Here is a 22,398-nt window from a genome sequence, read left to right as displayed (position 1 = left end):
AGGAGAGGGCGGGAAGAGCAGGGCAGTGACTTGAAGGAATTCTGAAATAACCCTCTAGGAAAAGAAAAAAAAAAAGAGTTCTGAAGAAAATTGCTTTTTTTTGTTTGTTTGTTTTTTTGTTGCTGGAAAAAGCTGGATGGAGGGTGGAGTGGGAGGGTGTTATATTCCAGACTGGGAGTCCTTCCAGGATCCTGCAGCTGACACAGGCTGTTACTCCCCCCAAATGGCCACGGGGCTGTTGGGTCCCGTGTAGTCCTGCTCATGAGGCTGCCAGACACCTTTCCTGTGCTGACACCTGGAAGCAGAGCAGAAAGGTCCTTCAGGGTCACTCTGCCCAAGTGTCCTAGTAGTAGCAGGAGCCATGACATCATGACCACTTGCCCACCAAGGGGACCAGGGCTGAAAGGGCTGAGGAGATAGGTAGGTGGGTGTCCCCATGACAGCTTGGCATGTGGTGGGGCAACCAGCTTCTCTTGCAGGTACCCTCCCCCCTCACAGTGGCACCCTAGCATCTGCTCCATTCCCCTAGGTTGTGAACACCAGGGAGGAGAGCCCCAGTGTCCCTCTGGCTCAGTTGGTCTATAGGTGACAACAGTTACTTATTCAGTGGTGATAATGATGGGCCTGCACAGTACTTGCAATTAAGTAAAAAGTTATCCTCTGGGGGGAAAAAGCAAAACTAAGTAATAACTGCAAATGTTTGAGTCCTCTCTGCCACTCAAAGAATTCCAGAACCATAGAAGCTTCAGAGTTGGAAGGAGCCGTCTCCAGTTCAGTCCCGTATCCCCACCCCATCATTGCTGATAAATGCTTGTCAGTATTGTTCTTGACTGACACCTCTTACTGATGGAGACCTTACTTATCATTTCCTGGGGGGCTGCCTCCAATGTGGTTCAGCTCTGGTTGTAGGAAAGGTTTTATGTGGAACTGAAATGCTTCTCCCTGTGGCTCCCCACTGCCACCCACAGGACAAGACTATTGCTTTGTGCGTGTTAGCCCTTCACACACATAGTGATCTCACCCACCACCACTCCACCCCTGCCACACTTGGCTTTTCCAGCCCAAATTCCTGAAATTCTTTCATAATTTTCTTGGATGGTGCTTCCCAGTTACATCACCCTACTGGTTCAGATCCTCGGGCCCCAGTGGCAGTGACTCAGGTCAGTGAGGAAGCCTACCATGTCTGGAATGCTAAAAGCATTCTATAACTTGATCTGGGTGGTGGTTACACAGCTGTAAACATGTAAATATTCATTGGGCTGTATGCTTATGATTTGTGCCTTTCACTGTATGTGAGTTATACTTCAATAAAATAGTAAAAAGTAAAAATAAGTAAACAAAAACAAAGTGAGACACCCCCCTGTGAATGCAGCACCCAGCCACCTTATAGTGAAAGGCCTTCCCTTCTTCCCTCCCTCCCTCCCTTCCTTCCTTCCTCCCTCCCTTCCTTCCTCTCTCCCTCCCTCCCTCCCTCCCTTCCTTCCTTCCTTCCTTCCTTCCTTCCTTCCTTCCTTCCTTTGGTGGTGTGGGGCCCTTGATCGGAGAAAAACAGATAAGGAAACAAGCAGTAAGGTACATTTTGTAATAGGCATGCTTTGAGAGCCTGGAGGGGGGGTGGGCAGTGTCTAATTATGCCTGGGAAGGCTTCATGGAAGAGGTGATTACTGAATCAGGAAAGGCAAGTATGTGAAAAGGTTTTGCTTATGTGCTCTTTCTTCTCTTTCTCTATCTCCTCTGTTTTCCAGAATCACATTGTCCACCTCCTCCAGGAAGCTTTCTCAGCAAAATTCTATCCAGCCCCCAAATTCCAGCAAGCCCCCTCCACTCCTTTCACCCTCCAGTCTTCATAGTGTCAGCTATTACATTTAACCAAGTGTTAGCTTCCTGTTCCTGCCACCCTGCCTCTCCTGCAGCCAATTAAACTGTGGGTTCTTCCTTAAGAAAGGGCTGGGACTATATTTACCTATATTTCTAACTCCCTTCCTTTACCCTGTGCCTCACAGAACACCTTGCAGATAGCAAGTCCTGGATAAGTAGCTGGGAACTGAATTATTTATATAACACCTTTGCAATTATTTTTGATTTTCATTTACATACCATATCTCCCAGTAATAACAAGTTTCCCAAGGGCAGGGTCTATCCTATATTGCCTTTGTGCTGTGTATTCAAACGTTTAGCCCTAGCTGGGCACCCTTTGGTCATTCTTAAATTTGAAAGAAATTGGGTAGTCCCTTAGCCATTCTCTGATTTACCTCCTTCTAAATTGGAAGGAAATTACCCTTCCCTCTCACAAGCTCTGGAAAGCAGTTTGAGACCCCAAAATATGGAAGACTGAATAGACTGGCAGAAAGAATCTGAAGGAGTGAAGTGTTCTCACGCTCTTTCCTGAAATCTGTTCTTTTGCTTCAAGCATCATCTCCTCCAGGAAGCTTTCCCTGACCTTCCTAGAGTCCCTCCTTGCGGCTCCCAACGTAAATCATTGCTAATTACCTGTTTACTGCTGCTTTTTCAAGGCAGGGGCCATGGCGTTTGTTCTTCACTGGGTGTGGGGATTGACTCCTTGGTGAGAGATGTTTGCACTACACTGACTCCTGCTAACACCTGGAAGTTTACAAGCAATAAATCAACTGCATGTCTTGGACTATGGATAGGTGATCGACATCCTGGAAATACTCAAGGAGAAAGCAAACAAGATAATGTAACACAAAGTGAAATAAGAACCAGGTACCCTCACCGTGATTCTTCTACATGCAACACGGCTGCCCGGATTCCTGAGTGTAGAAATGCACATGCTGTGCATTTTGTTTTTGTTACTGTTGCTGTTAGGATTGAAAACCTTAAATGTTAGGAAAATGTACAAAAAGAAAAGGTCTGATTATAGGAGCCTAGAGGGGAGTCACTTGGACTTGGGCCTGATTTCATGCTTGGCAGGATCCTCTAAGTGACCATGGACCTGCCCTCGTCCCCAGGGCCCTCTGATTTCTGCTTCCCAGACTCTCAGGAGGCCAGGCAGGAGCAGTAGAGTGAAGTCTGCAGTTCAAGATCATTAAGCATATCCTGCAGTTCCTCTGGCCTCTCTAGGGCATGAGGCTGCCCCTCCCCTACTTCCGGATTTTGTGTTCTCCACATCATTGCCTGGCTGGCCAGACTTGGAGAGTGAATTGGCAGGCTCTGTCTGGGGGTGGCATGGGGTAGGTTGCAGACAGCTTGGTGCCAAGGACTGCACCCAGATGACCCAGCCACCCTACCACACATGAACTCAAACAGCAGAGATGGGTGTGTGTACAAATATCCAGGTGAACTGAGTTCTTATCTGCATGGAGGGTGAGTGGGGTGGTCGCTGCAGATGCCAAGGGGGATTAGGAGCAGGTGAAATGGCCCAGAAGCACCTTAAGAGTTAGACCAGTGACCACACGCATCCTGGAGAGAATGTTGCATAGCACCTGGCATTTAGTTGGTGCTTAAAAGTGCTAGTTGAAGCTAGTCTAAATTTGAGAGTTGGAAGGACTCTCTGAAATTATCTAGTGCAACCTCCCACTCAGAAACGGAATTCCATTTATAGCATCCCTGCAGGTAGCCACAGCTTCAGCACGCTCAGGCTTGAAGTCAGAAGAATCTAGTGAGAAGAATCTATAAGACCTGTGAAAAACTGAGCCTCAGTTTTCTCCTCTCTAAAATGGGGAGAATAATTCCTCCCTTACTGAGAGAAAATGTAGACAGAGTGTATAACACAGGAGCTAGTACCCTAGGTTCTCAATAGATTATTGTTAATATTATTACTATTATATTTATTATCATCAACAACAACTCAAAATGATCTCCTGGTCTTGTACGCTAGAACAGTGGCTAATGAAACTGAATCCCCCTAAAACTGAGTCCCCCTTCTGAGTTTATGATTAACCTCTCTGTCCAAAACTATTCCCCATCTTATCCCCTCTGGCCTCTATCCTGTGCAAACTAAACACTTATCACCCAGAGTCAGATGACTAAAATTGCTGTTGTCGATAATATCATTAATGTACAGACTCAGGTTGTTTCTTCAAGGCAAGATGAGCTAACAGACCCCTGGGTCATGGACCACCAGACCAGAGACACATAAACCTTTGGCATCCTGACTCCCAAAATTATGATTAAGAAATATCATAAAATGACTAATCCCAGCTTCTTTTCCTTCCCCTTTAATAACCCCTAACTCAAAGACCAAGTGGGAGTGGATCTGAGGCTTGTCTCCCACTCCCTTGCTTGGTGCCCTGCAATAAACTCTTATTTTGCTGCAACACCTGCTTTCAGAGTTTGGCTTTCTACATGGTGGGCTCATGAGCCCTTTTGCTAGGTTATCATTTGGCGACCATGAAGGGACCTCTCAGGTTCCTCTGAAGTTAGTGCCTGTGGTCTGTGGCCCTCTGCCAGTGCAGTCTTCCCTTAGCAGATCCGGCAGCTGAGGCTGTTTTGGCCAGGAGATCCAACTGGGGAATTCCTTTTTTGACCAAGCATCAGCGTAGGCAATATTCCAGGCTTGCGGTGAAGGAATGGTTTTTGGATTAGAAGACATCTACCGGTAAACAACCAGCACAATGGTGTAGGCCAAAAACTTTTAGGTTTGTATATTGATGCCCTCCTAGGCCCATTGCTGGGTATTGGGGGAGGGATTGGGTTTGATAAAAGTATGAGCCTAAGGTTGCTTTTGGAATTGGTTTGGCTTTAAACCTTTTGGAATCGGTTTGACATCTGTCGTGTGTGTGTGTGTGTGTGTGTGTGTGTGTGTGTGTGTGTGTGAGAGAGAGAGAGAGAGAGAGAGAGAGTGTATATTTCTGTCAAAGAAGATGCAGTATTTTAATTGGCCGGCATGACAAACAAAAGTTCAGTTCCTAAAAATAGCCTTGTAGGATACTACAAATTTAGACCACCTTTAGTTATAGTTCCCCAAAACTGGGTTGCTGACTTGATAAAACATCTTTTCAGAATTCTGACCCTAAGGGAACACGTGCGTCTAGAAAAAACTTGCTTTTCTCTACCTGTGCCTCTGAGATGTAAATATTCTACCACGGCTCTCAGGAAATTTTATCTTCCTCTTATCTACACCATTTCCAATTCCTCAGACTGAGGGAAAAAAAGAGAAAAGAGACCATTTTAAACTTAACTTATTCCAACTGTTATTTATAAACTAGTGAGTTTTATATTATAAGACCTGATTCATGACTAAGCTTTAAAATGAAGCTATGAGATTGTGTCTGTCTATATGTCTATGTGTGCATTACAAATATATGTCTTTTCCTTTGGATGGTATTATCAAAATTAATTTGTAAGGGAACTCTGTTTAATTGGCTGAAAGGAAATTAAGCACTTATTTAAATTCTCAGAAATAGAAAAGATATAAAATAAACTAATAAAAAAACAAGCACATATTTATTTTGTCATTAATATGATTCAATTAAAAACTAATGTGAAAAAAATCCAAAAAAAAAAAAGAAAGAAAGAAATAGAAAAGAAACTAACCCAAATTAATTTCAGGTTCATGTGATCTGCAAAATATTCAGTATTAAATTATTATCTGGTATTAAATTTAGTTTAAGGAACTTCCCTGGTGGTGCAGTAGTTAAGAATCTGCCTGCCAACGCAGGGTACACGAGTTTGATCCCTGGTCCAGGAAGATCCCACATGCCAAGGAGCAACTAAGCCCATGCACCACAACTACTGAGCCTGTGCTCTAGAGCCCGTGAGCCACAGCTACTGAGCCCACGTGCCACAACTACTGAAGTCTGCGCACCTAGGGCCCGCACCCGGCAACAAGAGAAGCTACCGCAATGAGAAGCCCGCGCACCGCAATGAAGAGTAACCCCTGCTCACTGCAACTAGAGAAAGCCCGCGCGTAGCAACGAAGACCCAACGCAGCCAAAAATAAATAAATAAATTTATATTTAAAAAAATTTAAAAAGTTAGTTTAAGCTTGTTGGTTTAATTAACATAGACATGTCTTTAGAGGCATCAACATTAATACTTTTATTATACCTAGGTTTACTGAAAGTCAAAAAAGATCTTATTTCTTCCTTTCTGTTTTTTCTTTTTTTATTGAGGTATTGTTGATTTATAATATAATGTAAATTTCAGGTGTACAATATAGTGAATCACAAGTTTTAAAGGATATACTCCATTTATAGTTATTATAAAATATTTACTATATTCCCTGTGCTGTGCAATATATCCTTGTAGCTTATTTATTTTGTACATAGTAGTTTTTACTTCTTAACCCTCTACCCCTATCTTGCCCCTCCCCCTTCCCCCTCTCCGTTGGTAACCACTAGTTTGTTCTCTGTATCTGTGAGGGATCTTATTATTTCTGTTACAAAAATTTCTCATCAAGAAAAATAACTTGATATAATGAAATTTTTATAAGTAAATTAAATGTAAATGAAATGAGAGTTTTTAGGTAAACTCTTTAGGAATAATTATGTTTTAGGAATGTCTACTTAAAAATAATTTCTCCAAAATAGATAACTAATAACCTGCTGTAGAAAAAATAAATTAAATTAAATTTAAAAAAAAGAATAAGTGGTAAGTCTTGAAATGATAGAATTATCTAAGAGAAAATAAAAACTTAAGAGGAAAAAAAATCTCTATATAAAATGTCATTGAGAAAATATTTCTGACTTGACATATTATCCTTCTTCACCAGTGTTTGTTAAAAAAAAAAAAAGAAAAGTCTCTCCAGATTTTTGGTAGCTTGAAGCTTTAGAGTTTTGCTAAATTAAGTTAAATGATGGAAGTTTATTAAATATCTAGGTCACTTCCAAATAAAATAAGATACTGGAACATTAATTACTGAATGTAGGCTTCTTTTTACAGAAAGCTAAAGATATTTAGGATTATTAATAAATATTTTTGGTGCCACACCAAGATATTTTCTATCAGAAAGCATGTGTTTTTTGAAACAATAAGTACTATTTATGTTTGCCAGTCTACAGAATGCCAATGTAAAAGGCAAAAGATTTATATGACCTGAAGAGAAACATGAGTATGGATAGAATGCTAATGTAAAAGACAGTTCATAACTGTTTCCTTTTAAGTTTTCACTAGAAACTAAGGTTTTTAAAGGTTAAGAATTCTAATTAATATATGTAATTAAAACTACTAAAAATTAATAAGGAAAACATCTTTGTATGTGAGGGAAAAGAAGGTATTAGGAATGGAAATGCATTTTATTAAGGGAAAAGAGAATAATTTTGTCCTAAAGGTGATTATTTCTTTTTTCTTTAATTTTTAATATTTATTTTACTTTGTTTTTTTGGCCACGTCATGCAGCATGTGGGATCTTAGTTCCCTGACCAGGGATCAAAACTGTGCCCCCTGTGGTGGAAGCATGGAGTCTTAACCACTGGGCTACCAGGGAAGTCCCTCATTATTTCTAAATGGGAAAGAAAATAAGGGACAAATTAATATGAATATAGGAAGTGTACAAGGTTTATAAGAAAAAAAGAGTCTTTAGAAGGGAATTCCATGTGTGGTCAGGACTGACTAAAATTAGAGTACATTTAATTGATTAAGTAAATTTTAATATTAAAGATAAAATGGCGCACAACTAGAATTTGTTTCCCCTGTGTTAAGAGTACAAAGTTTTCTTGGAATATTGAGCTGCTTTTGATAACAGACTGTAAGTTTCTTCACCTTTTAAGTGACCCGTTGTAACTTTCTGTATTTGCCTTTGAAATCATTTACTATCACTTTGGTTAAGTGAATAAGTGTTGTTTCACAGTGACCCATGATTCTATTTCACCCAGTGTTTTAAATTTTTTAAAAAATATTTTTGACCAACTTCCCAAATATCAAATTCTAATTGAAGTTCCTTTGACCTCCAGCTAACTTTGGGATGTTTCCAAGGACCTCTGAGGCATCTGAGAGAGAGATATTAAACTAATTTAGGATTACTTGGAATGTTAAATTACATGAGAAACATTGTCAAATGAGTGGTAATAATCATCCTTAGGTTATATTTCATAGGTAAAATGGCATTAATATAAATTTTCTAGAAATTATATGAAATTTCTAAGGTTTAAATATGTCCTGATATAATGTTATATTCCTTTAATATTGTATGTCACAAAAATAATCAGATTTCTTTGTCATTGCAATGTAATCAGATCTTTGTGCCTTTTTAAGTCTTTTGTCATTTATGGACAGTTATTGTTTTACACTAGTGCTTTTGCAAAAATGCTTCATCTTCAAGAAGATTCATAGAAAGGACTTTCTGACAAGTCCAGATTTCTGATAACTTTCAGATCATACTGCTGAACTGAGTAAGAAATTAAAGAATTCTAATGGAAAACCCGATGGCTTCATAAAACTGTTAACAAAAAGGATTAGTTACATAGGACTGAGTGATCTGATTAATATGGTTATAATTTTTAATGTTTTGTTGGTCTGAAATACTGCTGGCTTTTAATCTATGTTTTCCAAATGTAAGGAAAACATTCCCCTTAAGCTAATCATGACTTAACAGCAATTTGGTAAATTATACATTTGTAAGCAGAATCGGAACATTTACCTTTTCTCTCTACCTGATCCCTCTAGAAATTGGACACTCTTAAGTTCCCAATAGCCTTAACAGTTGAACAAGAAAGGCCACCTCCTTACTGGTGCAGGAATCTCAAGATATGTTAGGGAAACTGAGAAGAGAGGAATTCACCCAAATCTGTAGATATCACAGGCAGAATCTGACGGCAAGTCCTTGGCATAGCTTTCCCAGTCTTGAGAGGCTTCTTAAAAGTTCAATCTGAGGTATCTTATGAAAAATTCCAACACAGCTAATTTAAAATAGCCTTTGTGAATTCCCTGGCAGTCCAGTGGTAAGAACTCGGTGCTTTCACTGCAGGGACCCGGGTTCGATCCCTGGTCGGGGAACTAAGATCCCGCAAGCTGTGTGGTGTGACCAAAAAAATAAAATAAAATAGCCTTTGTGATCAATTACATGTATGTAAATAATCAGGCCAAGCTTGAAACCAGACTTATGTTGCAAAAAAAATTGGTCTTAATTTGGCTGTATTTGGTAGAAATTAGGATAATTTTAGAAAAAAAGATTATGTTTCAGTGGATATTAAATTCTAGTTTTGTTCATTGAGGTCTGTGTTTACTGCTTAAGACTCACTTCCCAGACAGCTCCTTCTTGGTATGTTACATTATTGTAAAGTTTAATTGAATTATTAAAAGGATACTCTGTTTGTTTCTGAAGCTTATCACAGCAATCTATCTTTGGATGAAGATCAGATACCCCAGAACTTGCAAACAAGAGATTATGCATATGGGAAAGGACTGCTCCAACTTAGAAGAAAGGCCCCGTAATAGGTCGTCCTAAGTAGCTCAATCTCAGTAAAACTGAAGGGAATTGACTTTTGACTTCATATTTCCTTTAAGAAGGGCCTCTGCCCTGATCAGGTCTATAGAAAGGGCTGATAACCCCAAGTGACATCAGCATAAAATGATGATGACAGGGCTTCCCTGATGGCGCAGTGGTTGAGAATCTGCCTGCTAATGCAGGGGACACGGGTTCAAGCCCTGGTCTGGGAGGATCCCACATGCCGCGGAGCAACTAGGCCCGTGAGCCACAACTACTGAGCCTGCGCGTCTGGAGCGTGTGCTCTGCAACAAGAGAGGCCGCGATAGTGAGAGGCCCGCGCACCGCGATGAAGAGTGGCCCCAGCTTGCCACAACTAGAGAAAGCCCTCGCACAAAAACGAAGACCCAACACAGCAAAAATAAATAAATTAATTAATAAACTCCTACCCCCAACATCTTTAAAAAAAAAAAATGATGATGACAGCAGTAGTAGACAGCTGACCCAAGAATCCAGACCAGACCTGTAAGACGCATCCTACTAGTTCAGTTGAACTTTTTACCAAAGGTATGTCTCCTTATCAAAAGTGGAAGCTATTATTTTACTTGGAACCATAGTATTGCCTCCAATGTTCAGGATCAGTGGTCCCCAAACATTTTGGCACCAGGGACCAGTTTCGTGGAAGACAATTTTTCCATGGATGGGTGGGGGATGGTTCAGGCAGTAATGTGAATGATGGGGAAAGATGGGGCGTGGCAGATGAAGCTTTGCTCGCTCGCTCGCCCACTGCTCACCTCCTGCTGTGCGGCCCAGTCTCTAACAGGCCACCGACCGGTACCAGTCCACGGCCTGTGGTTTGGAGACCCCTGTTCAGGATAGAAAGAAAATTCTCTAGTGAAGTTGTCACAGAGTATAACTACCCATGACATATATCACTGCTTGCTTTAAGTCTACTGCTAGAAGCACATGTACGATATTTGTGCGACAATTTGGTATAATTGGTAAAAATGTATAGTCTATAAAATGTTTCCCCACTAGCATACCTCTGAGCTTGTTCACTGTGTCTGATTAGTTTTCTCTCAACGTGATAACTAGGCAAATATATACAAACAAAAGGAGGCACCAAGGGACATGGTGAACCTAGGGCAGGCAACAACCACCCTGGCATTGGGGGACAAGTATTTTTGATCATCAATGCTTTCTATTGAAAGATTTGCAAACACAGGGGAAATGATAGAAGAAATTTTCACATATTGAAGAATTGGGAAGTCATTCTGGCTTATACATGATTTAACTTAAACTTTATGCTAATTAGAACCACCTGTGTTGTGGCCTATCAAACATGCATTGTACATCTGCTTTAACCATTAAGGAAAAGAATGCATTTTGAAATAAAAAATAGACTAACAGGGCTTCCCTGGTGGCGCAGTGATTGAGAGTCCGCCTGCCGATGCACGGGACACGGGTTCGTGACCCGATCCGGGAAGATCCCACATGCCGCGGAGTGGCTGGGCCCGTGAGCCATGGCCGCTGAGCCTGCGCGTCCGGAGCCTGTGCTCCACAACGGGAGAGGCCACAACAGTGAGAGGCCCGTGTACTGCAAAAAAAAAAAAAAAAAATAGACTAACATTGGTTCAGGCATCCAAAGTAGAGCTGGATGGCCATTGTGGATATGGTTTTAGACACTTTCCTGTATTATTGAAACTTGAATTTTCTGAACTGTATCAGACTCAAGGACATCATCAGCTATTCTCAAAAACAATATCTTCTAGCAACTGCAACTGCAATCTTATGGTCTCAAAATCTCCTCTTATATCTTTGAGAATAGTAACAAATGAAACAGCTCAAGTCATAGCCTCCCAGCAGAAGGCACTAGATTCTTTAGCCAGAATAGTACTAGACAATAAAATTGCTTTAGATTAGATTTTAGTAGAAAAGGGAGTCATATGTGTAGTGGCCAATAGCTCCTGTTATTTGTATATTAATACTGCAACTGAAGTTAAAACCTACTTAGATAAAATTAGGCAACTCTTTACTATAAGTCTCTCCAGAAGTGCCAGGTTCAGACTGGTTTTCAGGCTTATTTTCTTGAATTTCTCAGGGAAGGAGATCTATTTTCCAAGATTTCTTAAAGTTCAAGTTACAAAAAGGGAAAAAAAGTTCAGGTTGTCACTCTTCCTCCTACCCCTAATTGGGTACCTGAGCATAAAATGTGCTATAAACTATTGCACCAAAATGGGTAGACCAAGGCACTAAGAATTTAATTGTGCAAGATTTAGATCCAAAACCTGGAATGTGGGAATATTTCCAACTCGGTGTACAATATTTCCATTCCCCAAACTGAGGCAGGACTATGCCCCTTTTCAGCAGAAAGTAGCCAGAGCAGTCATTGCCCCATTCCCTCAAAGATTTGGAGAAAGTCAAAACAGGAGTAGGGATTGAAACTGAGTCCCCTCAAACCAAGTTCCCCTGCTGAGTTTATGATTAACCTCTCTATCCAAAACTTTATTCCCCATCTTATCCCCTCTGGCCTCTATCCTGTGCAAACTAAACACTTATCACCCAGAGTCAGATGACTAAAATTGCTGTTGTCTATAACATCATTAATGTACAGACTCAGGTTGTTTCTCCTGGGCAAGATGAGCTAAAAGGCCCCTGGGTCATGGACCACCGGACAAGAGATTCATAAGCCTTAGGCATCCTGACTCCCAGAACTGTCACAAGATGGTGATTAACCCCAGCTTCTTTGTCTTTCCCTTTTAAAAACCCCTAACTCAAGGACTAAGTGGGAGTGGATCTTAGGCTTGTCTTCCACTTGCTTGCTTGGTGCCCTGCAACGACCCCTTACTTTGCTGCAAACACTTGCTGTGAGAGTTCTGCCCTGCTCAGTTCCACTAGCAAAGTGTGTCCCTGGACCAGCAGCAGCTTGGCCTGGGAACTTGCTAGAAAAGCAGATTCTTGGTCCTGCTGAATCAGAAATTCTGGGGATGCAGCTCAGTAATCTGTTTTAATAAGTCCTCCAGGGGATTCAGTGGCAGCTTCAGTTTGAGAATCACTGCCCTAGAACCACAAAGGAAATGTCTAATTCCCATTCTACAGAGTGCCATTGACTACTTGAAGACATTCTTCATGTTCTTCCTAAGTTTTATTGTCCCCAACATTCTCTCCACTTCCTTCAGCCATTCCTCATTTACTATGTGTTCCAGACCCCTTGCCATCCTTATCTCCCCATCATATCATGCTCTGATTGTCAGTGACCCTCTTAAAAAGGGAGGCTCCCAAGTGGCCTAATCGGCACACAGTGCAATGAGTTTGCTGCCTCCTCTTCTCTAGAAAAGGAGAGTTTTGACAGCTATTTATTGAGTGCCCACTGTGTGCCAAGCACATGACATACAATAACTTTTTGTTTACTTTTTTTAATCGAGGTTAAACTTACATACATTAACGTGCATGAGCCTTAAGTGAACACGCTGAATTTTTACATATGTATTTACATAGCCAGGTGACTCCCACCCAGATCAAAATATAGAACACTTCCAGCACCCACCCCAGAAAGAGTACCGTACTTGCTCAATGTTATGTCTATGAGAGTAGTAGTTCATTATTTTTCATTGCTATATAGGAGAACATTATATGCATACACCACAATTTATTTATCCTGTCTACTATCGATGGACATTCAGGTTGTGTCCAGTTTGGAGCTATTATAAATAAAGCTGCTGTGGACATTCATGTACTATTGAGATAGTGCCCAGAAGTGAAATTGCTAGGTTGTGGGGTTGGTTTAACTTTAGTAGATGCTACCAGTTACCCAAAGTGATTGTATCAGAGTACAAACTTACTAGAGTTCCAGTTGCTCCACTTCCTTGCCAACACTTGGCATTGGCAGCCATGTTCATTTAATCATTGTGTTTGTAGTATACCAGTATCTCAGTGGTTTTTTGTTTGTTTGTTTGTTTTTACAGTCCAGGTCTTTTATTTTCTTTACACCCATCATGCCATGAATTCATAGGGAATGGGCTCCAACAGTTTAGGCTCTTTTCCATTGGTTCTCATGAAGTGTGCTTCTTTGGGTGGAGCAGGCTGGAGCTTCAGTTGAACCCAAGTACCTTTCTCTTTGGCTTCCTTCTTTTTCTGATCATTTTCCTTCACCTGTTTCAGGAAGCTATCTCGACTCTCAGAGTGCTTAATATGCTTGATATGCACATTAATTCTCTTGGCAAGAATCTTGCCCTTAACTTGTTTGTTTACAAGGATGCCAACAGCATGCTGGGTAACATTGTAGACACTCCCAGTTTTGCCATGGTAACATTTGTGGGGCATTCCTTTATGAACAGTGCCCGTTCCCTTGATATCTACAATATCACCTTTCTTGTAGATTCGCATGTATGTGGCCAAAAGAACAACTCTGTGTTTCCTAAAAGGCCTAGAGAACATGTAGCAGGTGCCCCTCCTCTTTGTCTTTGTGTTGGTCATTTTGGCAAATTACTGGAAGATGGCGGTTCCAGCCGAAAAGAAGCTACCTCAGTGGTTTTAATTTGCATTTCCCTCACAATAAATACTGCTCAGTATCTTATCGTGTGCTTATTGGCCACTTGCCTATCATCTTTTGTGAAATGCCCCTTCAAGTCTTCTGACTACTTTAAAAATTGGATTGTCTGTCTTTTAAAAACTTATTTAGGAGTTTTTGATATATTCCGGATATGTCTTGTCTCAGTTATGTGTAATAACTGAGTAATGTAAATATCTGCTTCTTGTCTGTACCTACATTATCTGTAATCTTCACAATGATCCTGTGATATAGGCCTTATTATCCCCTTTTTATAGATTAGGAAACTGAGACTCAGGAATGCACAGTATCTTGCCCAAAATCTCACACCTAGTAAGTATTGAAGCTGAATTTTGAGCCCAGGTATCCCGATTCCAAACACTGGATCCTTCCCATGACACCATCTGCCTCTCACACTCCTACTTACACACCTAAGACTTGTGCTTGAGCTTATAGCTATTAACATTTTCCCCCACAAGAGCTGCTGTTGAACCAAGTCTTCCCATCTCATTTATGAGCAGTCAATGTATTGAATCCAAGTATAAGCCGTGGTGTACGTTGAATAATGGAAAGAATCTGGACCTGGGAGTGGGTCAGGCCTGGACTATGTTCTGGGCCCACACTTGGCCATGACAACTCAGGGCTTGACATGATAAACCTAATTTTCTTCAATTGTAAAATGTCAAATTCTTACAGTGTTATGGTGGGATGAAATTAGAGCATATGCAAAGCCGCTGGTAGACACTCTTCGGTGCTGTTCACACTTCTCCGTTGCCTTCCCCTGCTCCCGTGTCTCATTTAGTTTTTCTTTGGGTTCCTCTTCCCTGCCAGCATGCTTCAGGTTCCAATTCAGCCATGCAGCAGAAGGGCGACTCCTCCAGCTGTTCCAGAGAAGGATGATACCTCACATGCATAATGTATATTTACTAATACAATTGACCCTTGAGCAACATGGGTTTGAATTGCGCGGGTACACTTATAGGCAGCCCTTTTTCAGTAAATACAGTATTGAGGTTGGTTGAATCCTCAGGTGCAGAACCTGGGATATGGAGGGCTGACTATGGGACTTGCGCATCCACAAATTTGGGTATCCATGGTGGGTACTGGAACCAGTCCTCTGCGATACCACGGGATGACCGTACTCACCCAAATCACTGAGAAAAGTATTGAACGCACTGCACCATTCTCCACCCTCCTCTTTCCTGATGAACCTTTCCTCAGGGCTCAGATGAGCTATACGTTCTACCGGGAGCTCCGCACCAACTCAGGGCTGCCTGTTTTGCCTGCCTTGTGTTCCCCCCGTCTCCTCACTTACCTCCCTTTCTTGTGGTCACCAGCTGGGGTGTTCATAGTGTGGATCAAACGTCAGCTCCTCGAGGACGGAAGTTGAGTCACACGTTAATGCTCAGGGGCACTATACAGCACCTTCCTGGCACTTAGCAGGCATTCAGAAAATATTAGCCATGCGAATATATGTTTAACTGTCATAACCTTGAACTTATGAAAAACTGAGGAAGAAATAATATTCATAGAGGATTCCATGAGGGATGTACAACTCATCTATTGTATTTAGTCGGTAGTTCTCAGACTTGGCTTCTTGTCTTACCATGGAGTTACGTCCCCATAAGCCCATTGTAAGTTGAAAATATCATTAAGTCAAAAATGCATTTAATAGGGAGATCCCTGGAGGCCTAGCGGTTAGGATTCCGGGTTTTCACTGCCATGGCCCAGGTTCAATCCCTGGTCGGGGAACTGATATCCTGCAAGCCCCCCCGCCCCCCCCAATAACATATTTAATACACTTAACTTACCAAACATCATAGCTTAGGTTAGCCTACCATAAACGTGTTCAGAACACTTACATTAGCCATTAGGCAAAATCATCTAACAGAAAGCCTATTTGATAATTAAGTGTTGAATATCTCATGTAATTGATCGCAAGTTGTACTGAAAGTGAAAAACAAAAAGGTCTTACAGGTAAGGCATGGTTGTAACTGTATTGGTTGTTTACTTCTATGGCCCCTGGCTGACTGGGAGCTCTGGCTCACTGCCACTGCCCAGGATCATGAGAGAATATTGTACTGCAGATCGACAGCCCAGAAATCAAAATTTGAAACTCCAGGTACGGGTCCTACTGAGTGCCTATCACTTTCACATCATTGTAAAGTCAAAATATCAGGAGTCGAACCATCATAAGTTGGGGACAGTATGTATGTTGGAATCTCAGAAAAGTCAGACTTTCTGGTTGATGGAGTCGTGGGTTGGTAGTTTGCAAAAGCTCCCCAGGGCTTTCTAACGCACAGCCAAGGTTGGAAACCACTGCTCCAGAGGATCCACATTTTATCAACAGGAGCCGCTCGCATATCCTGCACCATTTAGGCCCCTCATTAAAGTGCCTTTACTGAATTATCCTTGGACTTTATGCCTAGTTTGAGCAACTTGAAGATATGTGACTGGAGTTATGGTAGGGATGTTGTTGCCAATGGACCATTATACAAAGACGCACAGAAATTCCTATTGGGCATCTGCACCAGGAAAAGCTGTGATTCTCCTGAGCAACCATTTCATGTTTATAAGATGATGCTGGGAATCATTTAATTATCACTACTTTCCAAGCTTGTAGTAGCTGCTGGGAAGCTCACGGTCAAAGTCATGATCCACCTTTATCACCTATATGGAATTTTACGGTATATGTGTTGTATACTGACTTGATTCCTCTTTATTTTCTGTCCTTTTCTCTTCATCCTCCTTTCCTCAATCTTCCCCATAATAATGCTTTTTAACTGAGATATAATTCACATACTATAAAATCCACTCTTTTAAAGTGTACAGTTCGTGGATTTTAGTATATTCACATCACCACTGCCTAATTCCAAAACCTTTTCATCACCCCATTACCCATGCTCAATCCCTCTTCCCCTCAACCTTTGGCAATCAATGATCTACTTTCTGTCTATGGATTTGTGTATTCTGGACATTTTGTATAAACGGAGTCCTATAATTATGTGGCCCTTTATGTCTGGCTTCATTAATTTAGCATAATGTTTTCAAGGTTCACTCACATGGTAGCATGTATCAATACTTTAGTCCTTTTCATAGCCTAATAATATTCCATTGTTCAAAATGGATGTACCACATTTTGTTTTTCCATGGACATTTGGGTTTCCACTTTTTGGCTATCATGAATAATGTTGCTACAAACGTTCATTTACAAGTTCTTATGTGAACATGTTTCAGTTCTTTTGGGTATATACCTACAGGTGGGTTTGTTGGATCATATAGTACTTTTAAGTTTAACTTTTTGAGACTCTTTTCTCATTAAAAATTTTTTTTAATCTTATTGTATTGTACGTCTCTCTATAAGCCACTACAAATCCTTCTTTTTGGAAGGAGGCAGAGTATAAATAAATAAATAAATAAATAAATCACAAAGCACTCCCAAGCCATCTGTTTAATAATCTGTGCTAGAATTTTGCCAGGATTCTATATTGAGCCATTTGGTATATAGTTTCCAGAAATACCTTCTGTCTCTTTGTGAAAATGAACATTTTCTTATCTCCAATGTCCTCATCATTTACCCAGGTTGTTTTTCAGTCCTACCTGCAAGGTATTTCATGGCCCTGTGTCTAATTCATCTGAATCTGGCCCCCAGAATTCATCTGCAGCCACATAAGCTCTCATCTATCTTGTGATGTACTTAAATTTTTATATCCAAGTAATTCATGTACATGGTTAAAAATAAAGTAGAACAGAAGAGCCTGCAAGGAACAGTCCCACCTCATTCCTTCCCCCTCTAGTCCTGCTCCCAGAGGCAACTGCTTCTAAATCTTTTAGCTCTTTATTCTGGGAATGACTCTATATCTCTAAATAATGCGCTTATGTGGCCGTTTCTGGATTTCTCAGTTTAAAACATCCTTTCTTTATTTATAACTATGAAAAATAAGGATTTAGTTCATATATATATCATCCAAATAACTCTCCCCCACCCTACTCACAACATGGTTGTATAACTGTTTTTATTTAATTCCTCTAAATAAAATAAAAATAAATCTGTTGATTACGTATGTTGCTTTAAGTAACATATTTATATCTTTATTTCTCATACCATCAGCTATGGATAGTAGTTTTGACTCACTATTTTGAAGGATAAGGATATCACTCCTACCTTTCCCTTTTAGCTCCCCTTCCCAGCTTCTGTCTTCTGAACATTTACTTTAAATGCTCAAAGTTGATTACTTGTATATATAATTTTCTAACCATAATTAAGTCTTCTGTGTTTGCCTATTAGTTGGTTCTAAAAGTTTAAAACCAATAAATAATGTTTACGTTTGTAACAATGTAAATATTGTTTATTGCAGAGCCAGCAATGTCCTATAATTATGTTTCTTTCTTTTATTTGTTTTAGTTTTTCATAGTTTCAGATTGCCTTTCTTCTCCTTCCCCTTACCTCTCCTCTTCTTCTCTTTACTTGCCATGATTATTTCTTCATGTTTGTTTCCTACTTTTCAGCTTATCGAGTATTCTATTTCCGAGGTTCCTCTTTTTCCCAGGGACCACACACGGGGCCCTCTCCATTATATGCTCTAATTTGGGCGTGTTGCTTTTCTCTTACATAGCTGTTGGTCGGGGACTTCTTTTCACTGATGCCCTTGACGGGTCCCACTGTTTTCTCTCCCCTCCCTCCCTCCCTCCCTCCCTCCCTTCCTTCCTTCCCTCCTTCCTTCCTTCCTTCCTTCCTTCCTTCCTTCCTTCCTTCTTCTCTTCCTCCCTCCCTCCCTTGGTTTTTGTTTTTGTTTAGGCTATCATTTTGCTGCACCACATCTCAGGTAATTTCTTAAAAAGGAGTGTATGTGTGTGGGGAGAGATAAATTAGGAGTTTGGAATTAATGTATATATACTACTATGTATAAAATAAACAACAAAGACCTATCATATAGCACAGGGAACTATACTCAGTGTCTTGTAATAACCTATAATGGAAAAGAATTTGAAAAAGAATATATATATATATATATATATATATATATATATATATATGTAACTGAATCAATTTGCAGTACACCTGAAGCTAACACAACATTGTAAATTTACTATACTTCAATTTAAAAAATTGTTATTAAAATAGAAAGAAAGAAAAAAAGGAGTGGGCGGTATGTCATAGATTTTCTGAGTCCCTAGCTTCTCAAAGTGTTACAGCTCCACCCTCACACTTGAATGATAATTTGGATGGATATAGACTTCTTTGTTGAAAATGGCTTTTTTCACAGAATGTTGAAGGCATCAGTGTAGCCTTTGCTAATGAGAGCCCTGAGACCAGTCTGATTCTTATACTTTTAGAGGTAAATTTTCTTCTCCTCTAGGGAAATTTTAGGATCCTGTCTTTATCACCGTTATTCTAAAATTTCACCATGACGGTGCTCATATGTGGGTCCCTTATTCACTCATTGCGCTGTATTCTTGGTGTCCCCTTTACAAGTTGTCCTTCAGCTTTGGGGAATTATTTTATTTTCTTATCTGAGAATTTCTTCTCTTCTGCTTTTCTCTTTACTTTTTTTCTGGATGTTTCTCTTATCCAGACATGAAACTACTTCTCTAATTCTCTTACATCCCAATACTTTCTATTGAAATTTCAATTTCCATAATCCTATCTTTTATTTCCAGGAGCTCACATTTATTTTCTTGTCTTCCTTTCATAGCATCCTATACTTGTTTAGGGATGCAACACCTCCTCAAATCGCCCTGATTACCTATTAGTTACTGAAAATTTCTTTAGTCTTCTGTTTCCTAAATTATTTCTCTAAAGAGAAATAATGGAATATGTCCATTATGGACATTATGTTACCCCCCCCACACCATTTATCTTTATTTTTTTTCATGCCAGAGGCTTTTTTTCAAATGTCTGATGATCTTTGTCTTTTCATATTTAAGAGTGAGGCTGGGCTGGTCAGGTGGCAGATTTCATTTCATTTCGGCAGTGAGCCTGCATCACACGAGGACTCCAGTATTAGAGGTGGAAGCCCCTGCTTTGGGACCATTGAACTGAAGCCTCCGACTGGAGATGGATCCCTGGCTGCCCTGTGTGTTGCTTGGGAATTGACTGTTCCATGTACCGTTGGCCAGTCCTCCTCACTTCAGTGGTGGCTATGTCTCCTGCTTCCTCTACACCGTCCACCCTCATAGCATCTCAGAGGCCTGAGCTCCACTGTGGTTCTGCTGCGGTAACGTGCAGCCGTCTCTCTCTCTCGCTGCCTGCTCCTCTGGGTTCACTGTCCTCCACCCACTTCATCAATGACCACTCTCTTCTCCATTTCTCAGCTCCTATATATTTGCTGAGAACGTTTATCCGCAGTGGCATCCCTCCTGTTCTCTTCATCACTGGGAGGGTAACATTTGCTCATTGCTTTATAATCATTTTCGTGGGGTCAGGAAGGAGAAGTGTCGAACACATGTGACCAATAATGTCTTTTTTTTTTTTTTTTTTTAAGATGTTGGGGGTAGGAGTTTATTAATTTATTTATTTATTTTTGGCTGTGTTGGGTCTTCGTTTCTGTGCAAGGGCTTTCTCTAGTTGTGGTGAGCGGGGGCCACTCTTCATCGCGGCGCGCGGGCCTCTCACTGTGGTGGCCTCTCTTGTTGCGGAGCACAGGCTCCAGACGCGCAGGCTCAGTAGTTGTGGCTCACGGGCCCAGTTGCTCCGCGGCATGTGGGATCCTCCCAGACCAGGGCTCGAACCCGTGTCCCCTGCATTAGCAGGCAGATTCTCAACCACTGCGCCACCAGGGAAGCCCCCAATAATGTCTTTTTAAAGGGGAATCTTCAGTTCCCTCTTAATGTGTCTGTTTTACCTTTTCCAGAGTGAAGGTCATTTTCCTTGATGTAGGAGAAACAAAGTAAGAGCATTATCATTATAATAAATGTCTCTACACTTTGAGAAATGAGGCTCCAGGGGGCTCCTTCCTTCTCTGTTTGCAGCTTTTGTTTCACCTTTTTACTTCAGACGCCATTTCCAGACCCACCCAGTCACTCTGTTAGAGACCTTTGCACCCTCACATCCAAATGCCAGTTTGTGTCTCTATTCTATCAGTTCTAAGTCCAGAATGTTTCTTGAATTCAGGGCTCCGGCTCCTCTGTCCAATGGTCCTGACCCATAGTTCAGTTCTAGGCAGGTTTCTCCTGCACTATTGCAGTGGCCTCCAAACTGGTTCCTGCCTGCCCACTTCTAATCCAGCCTCCTTATACTCTAAGTTCAGACCTGATTTTATCCCTCATTTACACCAAAAGAGGGACATTTTAAAGCAATTAGTATCACCTCTACAGAGGGCTGTTAAGAAATATGCATCAAAATTATAACTGCACCTGACCCTTGACCTGTAACCCTGCACCTGTAACTGCACCTGACCCTTGACCTGTAACTGCATAGCATATGCTATGCTGCATATGGAGTTTTACTTGTGCAAGACGACATATGTAGAGTTATTTATGGCCGCACTGTTTATAAATGCAAAAGATTAGCGAAAACCCAAATGACTATTAGTAGAGACTCGCTGAATAAATTAGAATACATTCGTATGATGGAAAAGTATGTAGCCATAAAAAATGAGGAGTTTTTATACATTCATAGGAAATGGTATCCAAGATATACTAAGTAAAAACTGAAGGATGCAGAATAAGTGGCTAACAATTGTGTAACATTTGTGTAAAGGGGGAGAAAATAATATGTTTATCTTCTTGTCTATGCATAAAACCCCTGGAAGGTTACAACAACATTTATTGAGTCCAAGGAGGAGAGCTAGATGGTAGGGGATGGAGCAATAGGGACATTTTCACTATATAACCTCTTGTGCCTTCTGAATTATGGAGCACACGAATGTGTTGTCTATTAAAAATAAATAAAAATGAAAACTCCCTCTTTATAACATCTCAATTTAGTTTTCTTTAAAATGAACTATATTATACTAAGTTATTATATAATAACTTGTATGTTAATTGATATATTCTCTGAATTCAGATTATGTTCTAACATAACATAATCTTTTAATATGAAATATGCATTTTGCTATATTAATATGACTATATATTACATGTTGTATCTATCCTACATATGCCCTTTTTAAAGGTCTCTTATTTATAAGAAAGAGTCTGAAAGGAAAACCTCAGTGGTTATTTCTGGGTAGTTGACATATGAGTGATTTTAATTTTCTTCTTTATACTTTTTCTGTTTCTCTGGTTTTTTGTGTTTTGTGTTTTTTTCTTTCTTTTTTTTTTTTTTGCGGTACGCGGGCCTCTCACTGTTGTGGCCTCTCCCGCTGTGGAGCACAGGCTCCGGACGCGCAGGCTCAGCGGCCATGGCTCACGGGCCCAGCTGCTCCGCGGCATGTGGGATCTTCCCGGACCGGGGCACTAACCCATGTCCCCTGCATCGGCAGGCGGACTCTCAACCACTGCGCCACCAGGGAAGCCCTGTTTCTCTGGTTTTTATGCCAAAGGTATATTGCTCCTAATAATCAGGGAAAAAATTATGTGT

At 40.7% G+C, this 22,398-nt stretch overlaps 1 protein-coding gene across 1 annotated transcript; it reads right to left on the bottom strand.

Moving 5' to 3' along the window:
• Window positions 1-13,318: 13,318 nt before the first annotated feature.
• On the bottom strand, window positions 13,319-13,801 carry LOC307193567 (large ribosomal subunit protein eL21-like; the record flags this gene model as incomplete). The annotated part of the gene is made up of 1 exon (XM_079935736.1): window positions 13,319-13,801. One exon carries the CDS (start codon window positions 13,799-13,801, stop codon window positions 13,319-13,321), a length of 483 nt encoding a protein of 160 aa, XP_079791862.1.
• Between the last annotated feature and the right edge of the window lie 8,597 nt (window positions 13,802-22,398).

This window comes from Stenella coeruleoalba, assembly GCF_951394435.1.
Source record: "Stenella coeruleoalba genome assembly, chromosome: 1".
Lineage (NCBI taxonomy): Eukaryota > Metazoa > Chordata > Mammalia > Artiodactyla > Delphinidae > Stenella > Stenella coeruleoalba.
This window is presented reverse-complemented; position numbering and strand designations above follow the sequence as displayed.